This window comes from Heterocephalus glaber, unplaced genomic scaffold (assembly GCF_053883595.1).
Source record: "Heterocephalus glaber isolate CG9 unplaced genomic scaffold, H.glaber_assembly_v1.0 deba00001610, whole genome shotgun sequence".
Taxonomy (NCBI): domain Eukaryota; kingdom Metazoa; phylum Chordata; class Mammalia; order Rodentia; family Bathyergidae; genus Heterocephalus; species Heterocephalus glaber.
Genome location: NW_028258381.1, coordinates 21,295,933 through 21,315,349, shown reverse-complemented (window position 1 = coordinate 21,315,349; position 19,417 = coordinate 21,295,933). Strand labels below are relative to the sequence as shown.

General features: G+C 56.8%; 1 protein-coding gene across 2 annotated transcripts in view; it reads left to right on the top strand.

Moving 5' to 3' along the window:
• Nucleotides 1-7,721: 7,721 nt before the first annotated feature.
• The window catches only part of Clip2 (CAP-Gly domain containing linker protein 2), a 42,243-nt gene continuing 30,547 nt past the window's right edge, over nt 7,722-19,417 (top strand). For both annotated transcript variants that reach the window (XM_013070489.3, XM_013070488.3), the window contains exons 1-2: nt 7,722-7,910; nt 16,285-16,472. In XM_013070489.3, coding sequence (XP_012925943.2) covers nt 16,349-16,472 — 124 coding nt within the window. In that variant the 5' untranslated portion in view covers nt 7,722-7,910; nt 16,285-16,348. The remainder of the gene's footprint in view (nt 7,911-16,284; nt 16,473-19,417) is intronic.

Sequence of the window (19,417 nt, the reverse complement as noted above, 5' to 3'; positions counted from 1 at the left end):
GTTCCCTTGACTTGGTCATTGAATAAATTGGTCACTACATGAGGAATTGTGTGTAGTACGTGCATTACAATACTCAGAACAAAGAAATGGTCAAAGGAAACTCCAACTTGATGACTGACTTTATTTGCCTAGCTCCTTCATGCAGTACTGTGACGTAAAACAGAACATACAGCTACTGACAGGGAAAAGTTTTTGATAACTTAATAGATTGAATATTAAGGTAGTTGTGGAAGCAAAATAAGTAATGTGTTCTTTTAAAATTTGCTTTTCCAAGGGCCGGGGATTTAGCTCAGTGGTTCCATCGCTTGCCTTGTAAGCTCAAGAACCTGAGTTCAATCTCTGGTACCAAAAAAAAAAAAAAAAAAAAAAAGATTTGCTTTTCCCATAACTCTCCTGGTTTAAGGTGAAGGTAATCTGACTCTTTAACCAGTAACTTCATTAACCTAACAAAGTTGCAATGCCAGGGTGAATTTACAATGTGTATGTGCCTATCTTGTGTCAGTGACTTGTAAATAGGAACTGGAATTGTATTTACACATCAAAGACTACTAGGGATGAGATAATGGCTAAAAAGGATATAAAAAGAGAACCGCTGAACAAAGGGGCTCGGATACTAACCAGACCAGTTTCTGGCAGTCCCACCCGCTCTCCAGTAGAAATTTTATTATTTTACCTGAATTGTGTTTCCGTGTATTTCTTTCCAAGATTTCTGGAACACTGCAGTACTGTACTGTATAGTACAATCAGCAAGAATTACAGCTCTGTATAAACAAAGTGACCATGCAAAAAAAGACATTGAGAGTCTATAAAGAAGATGTACAGAACTGTACAAAAAAAAAAGGGTCGTAAGTCCTGAACCGGTATTTAACGGATGGGCTGTTAACCGAGAAATATCCGTAAAAACTGAAGAGCCAGAGATGTAGCTCACTGTTAGAGTGACCCTTGGGTTAGATCCCCAGTGCTGAAAAAAAACCCGAAGTCAGATGTGGTGGTGCACACCTGTAATCCCAGCACTCAGGAGGCTGAGGCAGGAGGATCACCATGAATTTGAAGCCAGCTTGGGCTACATAATGAGACCCTGTCTCAATCATCCTCCCAAAAGAAATAAAAGCCATAAAAGGGGTTCTGTTGCTGGAACAATAGCAGTTGGCATATGAGCTCTAACTGTGGTACACTGTGTACACAAGGACCACATCTGTAGGATGAAGGAGTGGTTTCTAAATGGTGAAGCCGAAGGGGTTAAGCAGAGAAAGGAGGCTGCTGCTCTTGAGGCCCTATAGCTTCCAGGGGGCGTTGGCCCAGTGGTCCCTTGGCCCTCCTGTTGAGAAGCCATGGGCCTGGGACCAGTGACCTCCTCTCGGTTCCCCCAGCATTGGCCCCACAGATGCAGACACTGGGGCCGCAGTGATATGTGGGGACCTGGGACGTCACTCTCTGACTCCCAGCCCAGAGTGATGCCCTTAGGACACGGGTCCCCAAGTTCCAGGAACAAGGCCAGGCTGAGGCAGGAGGATTGCAAGTTCCAGCCCAGCCTGGGCAATTTAGTGACTTATCGAAATGCTGTCTCAAAATAAAATGGGCTGGGGATGTGGCTCAGTGTGAGGATCTGGGTTTGACCAGAAGGAGGAGGAGAAGGAGGAGAAGACAGTCACGTGCTTTATAGGATATTTCTTAACCCCCAAAGGGTGCTCTTACTTTGTCTGGAGTTCTCAGGGGTTTGTTCCTGGCATTTTTTCCTGGTCACATCACACACGGGTGACAAACACATCAGTCTCTAGTGTTTGTGTTTTTAGCAGGACTAGGTAGAGCTTTCTTGCTGGTGTGACTTCTCAGAAGGCCCTAAAAGACCCCAAAGAGGAGTCCCCGTGGACCTAGTGCAGCCGTAGGCAGGGTCCAGGGCAGTAGGGGAGCACCACACACAGACCCGCAGGGAGGGATGGCAGACAAGGTTCCCGGTGTGGCAGCTCGGCCAGGACACACAGATGTGGTGTGTGGGGCTGGTGAGAGGCTGGACAGCTGTGGCCAGGCCTTCTCAGGACAAGGGGAAGCAGAGAGACCCAGGTGGCCCCAGGATGGGCCCAGAGGGCGTGGAGGGCCGGGCACCTGGGTGGCCGGGAGCAGGCAGGCCCTAGCCTCACCCTCCAGATTGGGGCATGTGGCTGTCACCCGCCTCAGGCCTCAGCCTCCACCTTCCCCACTTCAAGGCCCAAGATTGAAGATGGTCACTCAGGAGCTGCCCACGGAGCGGCCGACGCCTTCTCAGGCCTAGGACCCTGGCTCCTGTGCTGGATTTCGGTCACCTGGCATGTCATAGACCCCCTCCATCTGCGGGGCAGAGTTCACTTGGCACCCCAAGTTTCAGCATCGGTCTCCTGGACACCCAGAGATGCCTGTAGTCAGAAACGCCTGGGAGGAGCCAGGTGTGGAGGTGCGAACCTGTAATTCCAGGACTCTGGGAGGATGAGGCAGGAGGATACCAAGTTTGAGCTCAGCTTGGGCAACTTAGCAACAGCCAAGACCCTGCCTAAAATAAAAAAGGGCTGGGGTATAGCTCAGTGTGAAGGCCTGGGCTCAATTCCAGTACTAGAAAAAAGAAAGAAAGAGAGAAAGAGAGAAAGAGAGGGAGAGGAGGAGAGGGAGGGGAGGGGGGGAGAGGGGAGGGGGGGAGGGGGGAGAGAGGGAGAGAACCAGGGAGGCCTTGCCTTCTCTCCCGCCCTAGGAAATCTGGGAGCGGCCCCAGGACCTCGGAAGCCCGACTGGGAGACGCCCAGGTCCCCAGCGGCAGAGCCCAGCGCTCCCGTGGCTGCCTAGCCCGCAGCCTGAACCCCGCAACTCAGCTGCGGCCCCCAGCGGGAAGCGCCGGCTTCCGAGGAGCCGAGAGCTGCGGTCAGGCCCCTTCCGAAGCGGGGGCGGGGCCGCCGCTGGGGAGGTCTGCATGGAAATGCCACGCCCAGGTCTCCATGGCAACGCCCAGCCCCTTGCTGCCCGCACCGGATGCTGCTGGGCAGAGCGGCCGGCAACCCCCACGCGACCGCGTCCTCCTCGGAGCCCGAGTGGCCTTAAGTTTCATTTATTTTTCTTCAAAGTAAAGGGCCAGGGATTTAGCTCAGTGGTTTCACTGCCTGCTGCGCAAGCGAAAGGATCCGAGTTTGATCCCTGGTACCAAAAAAAAAAAAAAAGTAAAGAGCAGCTATTGTAGGAAAAAGCAGAAGAGCGGAGAGACAAATGCCACAGGTTCTCTCCATGTAGAGCTCGCGCCCTGGCCAGTCTTTTCCTTCTACAGATGATACGGTGACATCGCACGGTAGCCACGGTATGATGTGGGACGAAAACACACGCGCGTTCCTCGTGCTGTGACGAATTCCTCTCAATCAGCAATTCAGAAGCTGCAAATGCTTCACCATGGGGCCAGGCTGTCTGGCTCAGTGGTGGAGCACTTGCCTAGAATAGAATAAAACATCTCATCATGTGGGTGTCCTGTTTGCTCTAACAAAAAAATAAAATAGGTGAACCGGACGGATGCTTGTAATCCCAGCACTTGGGAGGCTGAGGCAGGAAGATCGCTGAGGGTTCGAGGCCAGCCTGGGCTACATGGGCCATCCTGAAATGTATAGCGAGACCCTATCTAAAAAAAAAATTAAAATTAAAATTAAGAAAACAGTAAACCAGGGCCGAGGATTTAGCTCAGTGGTTTCGCCACCTGCTGGGCAAGGGCAAGGACCCAAGTTCGATCCCCAGTACCAAACAAAACAAAACAACAACAACAAAAAAACAGTAAGCCAGGCACGATGATGCCATGTATTTATAATTCCCATACTGCAGGAGGCAGAGTTAGGAGGATTGCAAGTTTGAGTCCCACCTGAGCAATATTTGGAGACTCTGTCTCAAAATAAAAAGGGCTGGAGATGAAGCCTAGTTAGAAGAGTCTGAGTTCAACCCCCAGTACAGCCCAAAGGAACACAAAAGTAAGTCAATCTATAAATAATGTAAGTCAGAGAGCAGCCCAGGCCCCTCCTGCAGCTAGGCCCTCCAAAGATCCCCAAGTGGTGTCCCGGGACACCTGCCCCTTCGGGGCTGCAGGTTGAGGCTGTGCAGCAAGAGAATGACCAGGTCAGCACCTCCTGCAGGGACGAAGGCCTGCAGAGAGGTCTGGTGGGGGACAGTCCCTGGCCAGCCCTCTGTGGCCCCGAGGCCCAGGGCAGAGGCCAGGCCCGGCTTCTCCTCCGAATCTGCAGGAGGAGGCAGGGAAGAGGAGCCCCTCTCCTCTGCGGCCTCCCAGGTAGCCGTGCCTGTGAGGCTGAGGCAGTGACCTGCCGACCACACTGCCACTGGGGTCCCCCTGAGGACTGTGGGGTGGGGTGGGATGGGGACAGCAGAGGGAGGCTGAACCTTGACAGGGCCCGGGGAGCTCAGGGACATCACGGCAGGGCCTGAGTGACTTGGGCAAGCCCTGTCCCTCTTGGGACTCAGTTTCCCCATCTCAGCAAGGAAGGGTGGGGAAGGTGACGCTTTTCTTTCTCACTGGCTGATGTCCGTGGATCCCTGGCCACTTGCCGGCTCCTGTGTGGTTCTAGGGCCTCAGGAGTGAAGAAGGGAGCGGAGCCCAGGGCAGAGACCGCTGGACCAGGGCAGAAACCTCCGCTGGGGCCAACCGTGCTGTCTGGGGGTGAGGGGACATCGCTCCTGCTTCCGGTCTCTGAGCTCTCTCCACTGCCCAGGGTCTGGGGCTGCAGACCTGGAGGGCCCGCCTGAGCCTGTTTGCAAAATTATGTGTGTACGTGTGGTGAGATTTTTGTGCATGAGCACACTGCATCTGTTTTTGTTTCGTTTTGGTTTTGGTCCTGGGGCTGGAACCCAGGCCCTTCGAACTGAGCTGCAGCCCCAGCCTTTTTATATTTTTTATTTGGAGACAGGGTCTCACCCAGTCACTAAGTTGCCCAGGCTGGGATAGAACTTTCAATCCTCCTGCCTCAGCCTTCCAGAGTGCTGGGATGACAGGCGTGCTCTGCCACGCCCAGCTAAAAGTCCACTCTAAACACCCACTTGAGGCCTTTTATCATCTTGTTCTATTTCCTGTGAAGACACAGATACATGTGGATTTTTGGACACTGTTGGCAATTGTTGGACTAAGAATGAACTTTAACTGTGTATCTGGGAAGTGGTCTTTGCAGTTTAAATCTACATTTTCCATATTTTATTTTCCCTAGGCTTAGGCACTTTAAACATTTTATTTTGATATAAGAGCAAGAGTTACGGTCTATCTAAAAATTTCATGCAATATGGTTTCAATCAGGAAAAATTAAAAACTATTATATGTTTACCAATAAAAGAGTGTCCAATAACAGCCTCTCTGCATTCTCTGGGACGTGTCACTTGGCCATTAATTAGTGCTCATAAGATTAATGTAACTAAGATAGATTTAAGATTATTCCAACCCTCCTATTCTCTCCATTCTGATTTAATCAGTTAATATCCTTTCTGACTCTGGATGGCTTCGTTTGAATTAGCTATTTTTATGAATCCATTGTTCCATATATAAACTTGTATGTTTTACAATCATATAAAAAATTGAGTGCAGTAACCTAATGATTAAATTACGCACCCTTGACTTATTAAATTCTACCATAAATATTTTTTTACCACCTCTGGGCAGATGATTTATAATCTCATCTCTCTCTGTCTTTTTCTGTCTCTCTCTCTCTCTCTCTCTCTCTCTCTCTCTCTCTCTCTCTCTCTCTCTCTCTGTCTCTCTCTCTTTCTCTCCCATTGCTGGGAATCAAACTCAGGGGCTCATCCATGCTAAGAGGTGCCCTACCACTGAGCTCCAATTCCCAGCCCTTTTTGTTCTGAGACAGGGTCTCACTAAATTGCCCAGATTGGTTTTGAACTTTCAATACTCCTGCCTCAGCCTCTCAGAGTGCTGGGATTACAGGTGTGCACCACCACACCCATCTTGGCTTTTTATTATTGCCATGGAAGTTTGCCCTTCCTGATTACTGTGTCCAGGGCACCACACCTAGTTCACCCTTGACAACAACCAGAAGGGGTGGTTGGGCTGGGGATTTAGCTCAGTGGTTCCGAAGCCTGCCTCGCAAGCACAAGAACCTGAGTTCAATCCTCGATACCAAAAAAAAAAAAAAGTTCATCAGAAGGGGTGGTCGGTCATCAGCTCCATCTTATGATGGGGAAACTGAGGCCCAGAGAGGACCAGTGACTTGTCCCTTCACTGTGGGCCAAGACTTGGTTCCTACTGCTGCACCCTGACATGGGTTCACCCTAGCCGAGTGCAGTGATGAACTCTGCTTCCTGTATGCCAACCCTCCCCATCAGGTTGAACCTCTGTCCCCGTGCACCCTCGGGGTTCCCCCACCTTGGCCCTCTCAGCTCTGCCCAGGGCCCTGAGGTCACCATTGGCACCATCACACTTTTGCTGAACTGAATTGAAACGCTCTCCCCAATTTACAGCTAGGAAAACTGAGGTAAGAGGCTCACACATTTCTCACAGATTACGGACACCAGGGCAGTGGAGGGTGGCAGCAAATTCATTCATTCATTCACTCATCATTCAACAAACACTCTGGGACATCCGCCCTCTGCCAGGCCCCTGGTGCTTCAGTGACCTCTGCCCTCCACACAAGTGCACAATGGGGTCCCCCTGCAGGCCACACCCACAGGCACAGCCACATCAGCACTCAGGGGACCCCGGAGTTAGGAGAGCGAGCTTTTCAGAGAGGGTGATCGAACATGGAGGAGGCGAGGGATGCCGCTGGGAGGCCAATTATCCAAGGCAGAAAGGGAAACCAAGTCACGCAGCCCCACTTAGCCAGGGCCCTTCAAGGCTTTGGAATCTGGTCCCTTCCTGGTCCCTGGGCAGGGACTTGGCTCCCCCACACACACCCAGAGTGCTGGGCAGCCTCTCCTCTCCTTGCACAGCTCAGGAGACAGATGGGACTGTGGAGGTGCTTGCAGAAGGCATCTCTAGGTGGGCACCACTTTTTCTACAGTGGCCCACACCTGCTCTGGCCTCGGGGGAGATTTGAAGTTCTCATCTAGGCTGTACTGCCCCTTCCTTTTTCTCCCTCTATTTCCCATTATGGGGATTTAACCACAGGGCATTTGCACTGACTATACCTTCAGCGCCGCCCAACTTGCTTTTTTTTTTTTTTTTTTTTGAGACAGGGTCTCACTATGTAGCTCAGGCTACCTTGAACTCACTCACTAGGCAGCCCAGGGTGGCCTTCAACGCTGGCGATTCTTCTGCCTCAACCTTCTGAGTGCTGGGATTACAGGTGTGCACCACCACACTGGGCCTCCTATTATTTATTTGGGAGACAGGGCCTCTCTAAACTGCCCAGGTTAAGCAGAAACTTGCGATCCTCCTGCCTCAGCCTCCCAGAGTTTGAGATTATGTCACCGGACTCTGCTTTTGAGCTTCTAACCCTCCCGGTGCTCTGGAACATCCCTGCAAGCAGACCACGGCCCAACGTGCTCTCTCACCCATCACAATCTGAGTGCCCATAGATGCTCACTGCCAAGGCACCCCGGAGGGCGCACGAACTCAGCGCGTTTTCCGCCCGCCCGCCTCCTTCCCCGAAGCGCCGCCGCCCGAGAACCCGGAGAACCCGGCTCCGCGCGCGCGTGCCCGCCCCCCTTCGGAGCGCAGGCCCCGCCCCCTTCCCCGCCCCCCGCGCCGTCCCCTTTTGTTCCCTCCCGGAGCCCGGGCGCTCGCTCCGCGGTAGGCTGCGCTCGGTGGCGCGGGGCGCTGGCGGCGCCGGGCCTCTCTCACGGGCGCCTCCCCTTCCCCCGGCCGCGGGGCGCGAGGCCGGGCGGGCAGCGCCGCGGGGGGGCGCATCGTCCTCGGCCCAGGCCGGGCAACACGAGGGGCCCCGCGAGCCTGCGCCGAGGACCAGGTAGGCGCCGCCCGAGGGTCGCGCGGGCAACAAAGGACGCGGAGGCGCCGGGGGCGGGCGCGGCGTGGCCGGGGCGTAGGCCGAGGCGGGACGGTCTCCGCCACGGGTGGGCGTAGGCAGGAGCCGGCCGCCCTGCACCCCAACTTCGCCTCCGGGGCGCCTCCCTGGCTGCGGGGCCCCTCGGTGAAGCCCCGGCCCCCGCCCCCTCCCAAGGGCACTGCCCCCGGCTCTGACCTGGGGTCGCGGGCGGGCCACGTCCTCTACGAAATTTGGTTGCAGCGCGGCTGCAGGGGCGAGGGCGCCAGGCTGTCGCGGGCCGTGAGGCAGCAGATTTGTCCCCAGCCCCGCCTCGGTCCCCAGGGAGGGGCCGCGGCGATGCTGCCCGCGTGGACCCCGAGGCCTCGCCTGTGCCCGCCGTGCCCGTGGCACTGCCACGCAGGCCCGGCCCCACCCTGGGAAGAGCAGGCCAGGGGACCGTGGAGCAGCTGCACGTCCAGCTCGCGACCCCCAGCGTCCAGGTCCCGGAGCCGGCGCCGGGGCGAGGGGCGCCCCGCCCCGAGGCGGTGGGGTGGGGCCGGCCTGGGGCGGTGGGCAGAGGAGAACGGGATGCGTGGAGCGCCCGCCGTGCCGAGGCCTCCTCCCCCTCACTCGCGGATGTAAATGATGACCCCTCCTTCATCGGCCGCGGGGTCACCAGGCCTGGCACTGCCAGGGGCCGCCAGGTCCACAGAACCGGATCGCGGGGTTCCCAGAAGGACCCAGCCCAGAGGCCCTGGCCAGCGCGAGGGTGGGGAGCAGGACGGCCCCCCACGAGCCTGGCCAGAAGCTTGAGGCCAGCGTGTACGTGGGGTCCTGGCTGAGGACACAGGTGTGCAAAGGCTTGGAGTCGGGAGGCAGCGGGCGCATGGGTGACTGGGTGCGGGGTTCAAGGCCAGGGGACCCCGTAGAGGGAGGGGCGGGCTGCCCGTCCGGTCCGTGTATGGGAGACGCTCACAAACACGGGATGCCAGCCCGGGAATGATGTTGAGGTGCAGCTTCAGCTGCAGGGATGGAGATGAGGAGCCCCAGAGGCAGGGAAACCAGGCAGGAGGGCCCCGAGAGCAGGACTCAGTGCCTGCCGGCAGGCAGGGATAATCTGCAGCCCGACCCCACACTCCTACTGGGGAGACCCCTCAGTGGGCGCTCTGCCTCCCCAGCTCTGAGGGGGTTCTGAGTTGCGATGCTTGTGCCTGACGTCCTGGCTTCAAATTCCTGCTCCACCACTCTTAGCTGTGTGGCTTTGGCCAAAATGCTGCACCTCTCTGCCTTGATTTCCCCTTCTGTAAGAGAAGCTGCACCCCGTGACAGCGCGCTTGTTAGTGCCGCTGCAGCTGCTGCCTGCCGAGGCCCCCACAGCTCCCCTTGTCCTGGCTCCTGCCTTTGGGTCCCCAGCCCCTCCGGCCACCTGTCCCCTTCTGCCTCTGTCGGAAGAACTTCCGCCCTGGCGCCTGTGAGGTGCTCCCCCTGCCATCCTCTGACACCTCCACCCTATGTGCGCACGTTCAAAGTCCAGTTGCTGCCTTCCCACGTGGCTCTGCGCGGGCACGCTCACACACACACACACACACGCACGCACGCACGCACGCGTGCGCGCGCCTCGCAAGGCCACTGGTGAGCCTGGTTTGCAGACCTGGCTCGGGACACGGGTGGAGGCGCCTGCGACGCCTGTCTTTGGGGCTACCTGGGGCCAGGAACCTCCTCCAGTCAGGCCGCCTGGTCCTGCGGAGCTGCCAGGCAGCCCCTCCTCCGCCGCTTCGTCTCTGGCCAGGGTTTCATTTTTCCCACCGCATCTGTACTGCCTCTGCCTGTCTTTGCCTGGCTTCTGAGCGTGGTCCCCAGTGATAAGTCCATGGGGCTCCAGCAATGCCCCCTTCAGTCTCGGGGTGCCAGCCTGGGCGGCAGCTCACCCCCTGTGCTCTGGGGAGCAGGTCCTGTGGGCTGGGCACAGCTGGTGGGGGGGGCAGTGCGCTGCATTTTGGAGAGTGGGGGCTTGGGTGAGGAGCCAGAATGGAGTGAGGATCGCTGTCCACAGTTAAGCTCGCTCAGGTGTGGGGCTCCACCCTGGGAGCCTGACTTTTGGGGTGCTGTCTGGCTGTTGAGGGGAGGTGGGTGGCCTGATCCGCCCTGAGGGGGCTCCCTCCAGTGCCTGGGGCCTGGGGTCAGGTTGCCACCTTGGAAACGCCAACCTGTCCTGTCCCCAGGAAGTGCCGAGATCCTAATGGCCGATTCCCTGCTTCTGTGAATGGGGTGCAATCCAGGGCCCAGCTGCCCTGTCTGGGGCCGGCTTTCTCAGGGATCTCTTGCCCCATGGCGGGACATACACCTTCCCTCCAGCTGAGGCCTGAGGGACACCCGACCTAGCCTGACTCCCCTCCTCCCAGCTCAGATTCCAGGGGGAGTGCAGCTCAAACTGAATGGGCAGATGCCAGTCTAGTCCCTCCCCTTTCCTCTTCTTTTCTTCTGTTCCGTCCTCTCCTTCTGTTTCCTGCTTCCTCATCTTTCTTTGTTTGTTTTGTTTGTTTTGTTTTGGGGGTTTTTTTGTTTTTTTGGTACCGGGGATCAAACTCGGGTCCTTGCACTTGCACAGCAGGTGGCGAAACCACTGAGCTGAATCCCCGTCATCATCTTTCTTTACTGGGGATTGAGCCCAGGGTCTTCGCACTGAGCTACAACCCAGCTCTTTTTACTTTGAGACAGGGTTTTCCCAAGTTGGTTGTGAGGATGCCAGGTGAAGTGGTTCAGGGCACACACTTTGTGGTGGCCAAAGGTCCTGGGTTCAAGTCCTGCCTGTGCTCTTGGTTCGTTGTGTAACCCCAGACAAGTGCCTTAGTGGCTGTTGTTAAAGTAGGGGCCACAATAACACCTCCTTTCTAGGGCGGCTGTGAAGATTAGATGAGTTAATGCTTATTACTGAGCCTGAACCCTCAATTCCATGTACACCCATGCAGACTCTGGGTCCCTGTGGTGAAGGAGCAAGCACTGGCCTGTGACCTCCCACTGGGCATCACTCAGAGCAGAGAATGGCATGGACGTTGGTCGCTGCTCCTGAGGTCACCCAGCTCTGGGTGGGACGTGGGTGCTCGGCAGGTTCCAGAGGAAGTTTGTGTTTTTGTTTTTGGTAGTACTGGGGATGGAACCCTGGGAGTGCTGAGCTACATCCCAGGCCTTTTTCTTTTTATCTCAAGACTGAGTCTTGCCCAGTTGTCCAGGCTGGCCTTGAACTTGTGATCCTCCTACCTCAGCCTCCCAGAGTGCTGGGATCGCAAGCATGTGCCACCATGCTGGGCTGTGGATCTCGGAGCCGTATTGTTCTGCCGTGCTCATTTAGACCCGCTGCCCCCCAGAAATGGTGTGTGTGTGACCGTGTTAGTTTCCCATCTCGGCCATAACAAATCGCCACACTCTCGCGGCTGAAAACACCTGTGTCTCACAGTTCTGCAGCTCAGAAGTCGGACACGGATCTCACCAGGCTGAAATCCAGGTTAGCAGGGCCGTGCTGCCCTTGGAAACTCTGGGGAAAACCTGTCCCCGCCTTTTCCCGACTGAGTGGCCACCACCTTCCTCCACTCCAGCCCATTCCGCCACCCCAGAGCCAGCAGTGTTGGATGAAGTCGCTCACTAACCTGGGTCCCTCAGCCTCCCTCTTCCCTTTAAGGACCCCAGTACTGCACTGGGCTCACCCAGGGACCCAGGATCATCATTCCTTCTCGGAGTCAACTGATTGGCAATTTGATCTCTCACCTCCCTTCACCATGTGGAAATGCAGACAATCCCAATAGGCTGACATGGCTCACCTGGGTTGAAGTTTTTCAACTTCACGATATTTGGTTGCTTGTCTAATTCTGACCAACCACATGTGTGGCTGGGTCAGGAGGAGAACTGTATTAGTCACTTTCCTGTCCCTGGGACACAATAAGGACACCCACACTTGGAAGTAGCAGAGGTTTTTTTGCTCATAGTTCGGGGGATTCAGTCCCTGGTCAGCTGGCTCCAAGGCAGGAAGGGCCTGGAGGGCAGACAGCTGCTCACTGCCTGGTGGCCAGGAAGCAGCGAGAGAAGGGAGGAGCCTGGAGGGAGAGGCACCTTCCAGGCCACGCCCCCAGGCCCACCTCCAGCCAGGCCCCGCCTCCTAACAGCCCCTGAACCAATCGATGGTCGATTCCATTGATGAGCACAGCGCCCCATGATCCAACCTCCTTCCAGAAGCCTCGCCCTGAACACAAGAGGCTTGGGGGCATCGAGGTGTAAAGCATAACAAGCAGCCAGCGGTGCCCACCTTCCTCCTGCCAGCCTGGCCTGGGCATGATGGGGCATCGCCCAGGAAGTCGGAGGTGAAGGGGGCTGTGGTGAAAGCCGGTGTCTTCCCGTGTCCTGCCCTGTCCCTGGGTGGCCTTAGGGACCCAAGCCAACAGAGCTGGGCCCAGCATCATGGGCCAGTGACCTGCAGGCCCAGTATCCAGTTGCTGAGGCTGTAGGTGGCCACTAGCTGGGGCCAGGCTCTGGGGCCTGTCTGGGCCTGGTTCTGCGAATGGCAGCCCCATGAGTTTGCGTGTGCGTGTGCGTGTGCGTGTGTGTGTGTGTGGCTGTGTCTGCCATCACCCTGCACTGTTGGCAGGGCCGAGAAGATGCTTCCTTTACAATGGGAAACTTCATCCCAGTATTAAGGGAGGCTGAGGCAGGAGGATTGCAAGTTTGAGCCAAACTTGAGCAATTTAGTGAGACCCTATCCTGTCTCCAAATAAAAAACAAAAAGGGCTGGGGACGTACGTTCGTGTGAAGGCCCTGGGTTCCATCCCCAGTACTGCAAAGAAAACAAACAGAAATAAACTTTGGGCAACTTCAGGCCCCCTTCAGGCACAGTGTGGGTGGTGAGCATAATGGGGCAGAGCCTCGGCTTCCGCACTGCCTTCCCTGCTCAGCCGTGTGCACCGCAGCTCCCCTGCGGGCCCAGCTGTCCCTGCTGTCTGTGTGGCCACCAGGCCCCTGGTGCTGTCAGGGTGACCGGGACCTCAACAGGGCCAAGCCCACCCCATTCATCTCGACTCCCTGTGCCCCTGCTGCTGGGCCTGCAGAGCCCCGGGCTCCAGCTTCCTGCTGAGCCCTGGTGACTGGGGGACCGGGTGACTGGGGGAGCAGAGGGCGGGGTGGGGGCCAGGCCCCAGGCAGGCGGGCACCATCTCCCGCTCTCGCTGGCCTGGGGGCAGCTTGTGGAGACACCCGAGGGGCTGGCCCAGCCCTGCCCTCTGCTTGGCCTGGTGCAGGGGACATGGGGACATTCGAGCCACTGCTGTGACCTAAGTCCAGCTGCTCAAGTTCCCAAGTCTCAGTCTGCAGAATGACCCTCCTTCCAGCTGGGGGGCTGGGGCAGGTCACCCTGTGGGGCGAGGGGTGGGTGGTGTTGGGGTGCCTGGTGAGGCAGGTCGGGGAGCCCACATCTGACCCTCAAAAGGGAGCCAGGGGCGCCTGGCCTGGGGGTCAGCATCTGTGAGGTCCGCTCTGGGGCTTGCCCCCCACTCCTGTGGGAGCAGAAGGCCATTTTCTCTCCTCTTTTTCTTTTTCTTTCTTTTTGAGACAGGGTCTCACTATGTAGTTCAGGTTGGTCTTGAACTCACTATGTAGTCCAGGCTGGCCTCCAACTTTCATTGGCAATTCTCCTGCCTCAGCCTCTCAAGTGTTAGGATTGTAGATGTGTGCCACCATGCCTGGCTAATTTACTTTTCATTTAAAAACAATGAAAGCATTTTAAGTACTCCAAAGAAGGCCCAGACGAGACATACTGAGTGCCCATGGAAATACCCCACGGGGCGGCCACAAACCTTCAAACACAAAGGCAACCCCAGTTACTCCACCCATCCCAGTCCACTGCAACCCCAAACCCAGGATGCTGCAGTGCTGTCCCTGCTGGGGACCAGTGGAGTCTCCTATCTACACTATGGCCCAGCTGCAGCCCCACCCTTCACTGTCAGGCTGCCCGGCTCCGGGTCTAGCCTCCTCTGTGTCCAAGGGACACTAGTCTGTCCTGTGCTCCACCCTACTGTGGGTTTCTGCCCACATCTCTGCCCCATCCAGCCCGCTACCCCTTGTCCCCATGGCCCCGCCCAGAGTCTGGCTGCACGTGTCCCATCTGGTCCCTTCTGGTCCCGGGCGCCCACCCCCATTCCAGCCTGTGCCTCCCCCGGCTCCCCGTCCCTGGGTGGCCCCCTCCGGGCCCCGTGTGGTGTTGCAAGGTCTGTGCTTCAGGGTGCGGCCATTGGGCCGGGCCTGCACCCCAATTGCTGGGACGTCCATGGCCAGCTCAGGAGCTGGGAGGCGGCTGGAGAGCCGGTCTTAGTGGACGGCAGCTGCATCCCTGCCAAGGCAACTGCCTCCTGGTGCGGCCCGATTCCCTGTGGCCGCCTCCCTCCCCTGGGTGAGCACTGGCCTGACATGGAGATGGGCTTCACTGCCCTGTTTGGCACCTGCCCCGGAGACAGGGCTGCCCACTGGTGGGGCATCTCGGGCCTCAAGTGCCCGCCGCCCCCGGCAGCTGAAATGGAACCTGAAAAGCAGCCGGGTCCACCTGCGGGAAATGGCAGCGGAGGAGACACAAAGGGGACCTGTTGGTGTAAAGGGTGCCCAGCCGCGCCCAGCTGGGTCCCCAGAGGGCGATGGTGCCCGGCCCTAGGGTGCCCCTGGGTGCCTTCTGTCCTCAGTCACCAGTGCCCCATGAGACAGCCGTACCTGCATCCCATCTCAGAGGGGTGAACCCGTGTTCCTGCTGACCCCAGCTGTCACCTCTGGTCCAGTGTCCCCCAGCCTCAAGTAATCTGGGTTTGGATCTTGGGTTGAATGAGACACAGCACTATTCCCTCTCTGTCCAGCATCAGATACAGTGTGGCCTGAAGCCAAGCTGTCCCCATGTCCCTGCTTTTCCCAAGCCCCCTCCTTCCTCTGTCCCACGGGTGCGGCTGAGTCACAGAGGGGCCGCTGTCTCCTCCCCTCCTGTCACCATTCTTCTTGCCCCTTGTCCCTTCTGGGGCTGCTGGGCCTGATGTCGCCCCCCCCCCGTTCCTTCCCATCCCCCAGCTGGAGTGGCCGGGCCTGGCTGAATGGCGCCTTGGTTCTCCTCCTGCCAGCTCTCTGCCGGCCTTTGTCAGTCACGGCAAGTGGGCAGCGTCCCCAGAGCCCAGGGTCTCACAAATGTTATTCCAGGCCCGGGCTCGGGGGCCACCCTGGGTGGTTCTGGTGCAGCCACTCTTTCTGCATTTCCAGCGTCTCCTTGTGAGACAGCCGCTACCTCTCAGGGGCCTGTGAGGACCAGGAGGCCATGTTACTGCAAAGCCCAGCATCCAGCCGTAGCCCCAGCATGCTGGGAGGCTGAGGCAGGAGGATCACAAGTTCCTGTCTTAAAAAATTAAAAGGGCTGGGGGTGTAGCTCAGTGCAAAGCCTCTAGGTTTAACCTCCAGTACCGAAAGAGAGAGTGAGATGTGAGAAAATGAAAGAAAGAAGGGAGGAAGGAAGAAAGGAAGGAAGCCTGGTAGACTGGGCACGGTGGTACACACCTGTAATCCCAGGACTCGGGAAGCTGAGGCAGGAGGATTGCCACAAGTTCAAGGCCAGCCTGGGCTACACAGCAAGACCCTGTCTCAAAAAAGCAAAAAGGAAAAAAAAGAAAAGTGGGCTGGGGATTTAGCTCAGTGGTACCATGTCTGCCTTGTAAGTGCAAGGTCCTGAGTTCAATTCTCAGTACCAAAAAAAAGAAAGAAAAGGTCTGGCATAATTGGGCTCATGGGGGTCCAGGAGGGCACCGGTGGAAGTGTCCCTGGGGGTTTGTGGCCCCCAGATCTTTGCCCCTTGTACTGCTGCAGGCCTTCCCTCCTGGGGATTTCCGAATCACAGGTGCCAGGCCAGGACGTGGCCCCATTTGAGGGTCCCTGAGCTCCCAGGAGGCAGGATGCAGAAAGGGCAGGACAGGAGCCCCATCTGTGGCTCAGCATGTGTCCCACAGTCCCTGCAGGTCCTGGGAGGCACAGTGGTCACCAGGTGGCCTGAAAGGAGGTGGCAGAGAGGCAGGAGCACCTGGAAGGTAGAAGTGTCTGGTTGGGGTGACGTCTAGGGTCAGCAGGGACACGGTTGCCAGGCCTGGGCCCTGCTTTGGGGCACCTGGCTAGAGGGCCCCACCACCACCACCAGGCCCATGTTTGTGGCTGCTCAGTGCCTCGGTTTCCCTACACCAGGGATGGGAAGACGATGGTCCCAGCCCCATAGGGCCCCACAGCTCAGACTGTCAGCGTGGGGTGTCCCGTCCCACTGGACGTGATGCACCTCACGAAGATGTCTGTCATTTGCCTGCAGGTGCGTGAGGATGGCCGAGAGAATGTGACCTTCGCCCGCCTGTCTGTGTTCCACCAACACCACCATGCAGAAGCCCAGCGGCCTGAAGCCCCCAGGCCGAGGGGGCAAACACTCTAGCCCCATGGGCAGGACATCCACTGGGTCGGCCTCAGGCTCCACCATAGCGGGGGCCACCGGCTCCAAGGAAGGTGCGTGGGGATGGAGTGGGGGAGGAGGGCACCATCCTGCTCAGAGATGAGGAAGGATGCTCCAGAGGGGTCAGCACCTTGCTCACGGTCACTCGGCCACCAAAGCCCAGCCAGCATGCAAGCGCCGCCTCCCGTCCTCTCCTGCCCACCAGGGTCCGGTGTTGTATGATCGGGGCCAGCCCTGTCTTCCCATCAGCCTCTGTGGCTGCCCAGCCTGGCCCTTTGCCTCTGTCTTCCGGGGGAGGGGGCAGCAGGTGCCTGCAGGCAGGAGCAGCAGTGGCAGGAGGTGAAGGCAACCACTCCACTGCCCTCCCTGATGGTAAACGTAAGCCACCGGTGAATCTTCGAGGTCCCACTCCTTAGGGACAGTGAGGTCATCCCTTAGTGTCTGTGGGAATGGGTTCAGTACCCCCCCCCAAGAACCGAGGCTTTGCAGATCCTCAAGTCCTTTACCCACAAGAACCCCAAGCTCTCTAAACCAGCTCTGCCTGACTTACAATGTAAGCGCTGTGCAAATACTTGTTAAATTGTATCTTCAGTGAATAATGACAAGAGGAAAGTCTGGATAGAGCAGTACAGATGCAGCTGTTTTTAGTCTTTATTTATTTGTTTGTTTATTGGTGATACTGGGGATTGAACCCAGGGTCTTTACACTGAGCTACATCCCCAGCATTTAAAAAAAAAATTTGTTCCATGTTTGTAGTACATATGATTACTTTCTGGGGAGTTGATACATGTACTTTTTTTGGATGGGCTCTCACTAAGATGCCCAGGCTGGGCTCGAACTTCTGATCCTCCTCCCTCAGCCTCCTAGAGTGTGCGTGGGAACTATAGTATGTGCCATACCTTGTCTGGCTCAGATGTATGTCCCCCCCGTCCCAGGATATTTTCCATCTGCCATTGGTTGATTAAATCGTCAGATACGGAACCCGCTGATACACAGGGCCAACTTCATTATGATCTTGGTATACTTCCCCCCACTTCTGCAGCATAAATAGTGTGAAAGCTTGTTTTGCCTTTTAATGAATATGATCAGATACATTTTTTTGTGTCATGAGAAACTTATTGTGCCTATCGAAACTTACTGTACTGTTTGGCTGTGAGATACTCTGTTCATTGAACAATTTTTTTTAACTTTTTGTTTGTTGGTTTTTTGGTTTTTTGAGGCAGGGTCTCCCCTTGTAGTTCATGATGGCCCTGAACTCACTGTGTAGTCACAGCGAGCCTCCTGTTTTAGCTTCCTGAGTGCTGGGATTATAGGTGTGCACCACCACACCCAGTTACCGTTTTCTAACTTTTGAAACTTGGCATTAGTCCATGTTTGCAGTTTGCAGTGACTGCATCCCTCGTGGGGAGGGGTACAGGTATGAACACATCTTCATTCTTTCCCTCCCCCCCCCCCCCCCGTCTCTCCATCCCCTTCCCACGGTCCAAGGTCCGTGTCCCCATCGTTGGTGGTCAGTTAGAACTCCAGGGTCTGCTTCGTGATGCGCTCTGGCCATGGGCCTCTGCTCAAACAGCTCCGGTCCCAGTCCTCCTGGGGTTCCCTGACGGGGGGAGAAGGCTAGGTGTCCCAAGAGCCTGTCGCTGGGGCCTGACCAGGGCTTGGAGGTCGCCAATGGCCTTCATCGGGAAGGGGATGGACACAGGAGCTGAGTCCAGGGTGGAGAGGGAGGTGTTCTGGGCAGCGGGCACAGCATGTGCCAAGGCCCAGTGGCACGGGCATGGTGAACAGGAGGGCAGGACAGTGAGTGAGGCTGGGAGGGCTGACAGCACTGCCGCAGGTGATGGCCATCACTGCAGGCCACCACGGGGCGTTGGAGGGGGCTGCAGAGGGGAGCTGGGAGCGCTGTGGTGGGGAGGCCCCCCAGAGGCAGAGTGGGCTGAGCTGTGGCCCTTTCCTCCTCTCCCCATCCTGAGAGGCCTGGACTCTGGCCTTGACCTCACACCCTGCCCTTCCTGTCCAGAGAGCTACTCTGCCAGCGATGTTGCTGGTGGGATCCAGGAGTTACGGATGGGCCCCTGGGGCACCAGGTGCAGTAAAGGCTCATTTCTGGGCTGGGAGCAGCTCAGCATAGAGCACAGGCTCAGTGTGGGAAAGGCCCCGGGGTCTATCCCCAGCACCAAAAAAACCCCAATGGATGAATTTCTTTGCTTTCACCCACCCATAATCTCCTTCCTTGTTCTTTTTCTTTACTTCTTTTTTTGTACCGGGGATGGAACTCAGGACCTTGCGCTTGCCAGGCAGGCATGGTGCCATGGAGTTACATCCCTGTGATATTTTTTTTTTTTTTTGTCTTTTTTTGTTTGTTTGGGACTGGGGATTGAACCCAGGGCTCCCACACCAAGCTATGTCTCCAGCCCTTTTTTTCTGGTACCAGAGATCGAACTCGGGACCTTGTGCTTGCGCAGCAGGCGGTGAAACCCCTGAGCTAAATCCCCAGCCCCTGTCTCCAGCCCTTTTTATGGTTTTTTTTTTTTTGCTACCGGGGATTGAACTCGGGTCTTTGCGCTTGCACAGCAGGTGGTGAAACCATTGAGCTAAATCCCCGGCCCTCCACCCCTTTTTAAAACGTTGTTATCCTGAGCCTGCCTGGCAAGCACAAGGTCCTGAGTTCGATTCCCTGTATCGGAGAAAAAATGTTATTATCACAGTCTCCATAAGTCATTCAGTTGTCCAGGCTGGGCATGAGCTTGTCCCCTGCCTCAGCCTCCCTGAGTGCTGGGATTCCTGGGTGCACCACTGCCCGGGCAAGTATTGATTTGAACCAGCTGTTAGGGTCGGTCTGGTCTCCCATCCTGTGTGTCCATGTGTTACTGTGTCCTGTGGGCAGTGCTGCTGTGTTGTGCCCGTGTGGTGTTGGATATCACTGAGTGGCTGATGCAACAGTCCCTGGAGGGGCCACATGGGGACTGTGCAGTAGTCACATGGCTGGGTGGTCTGA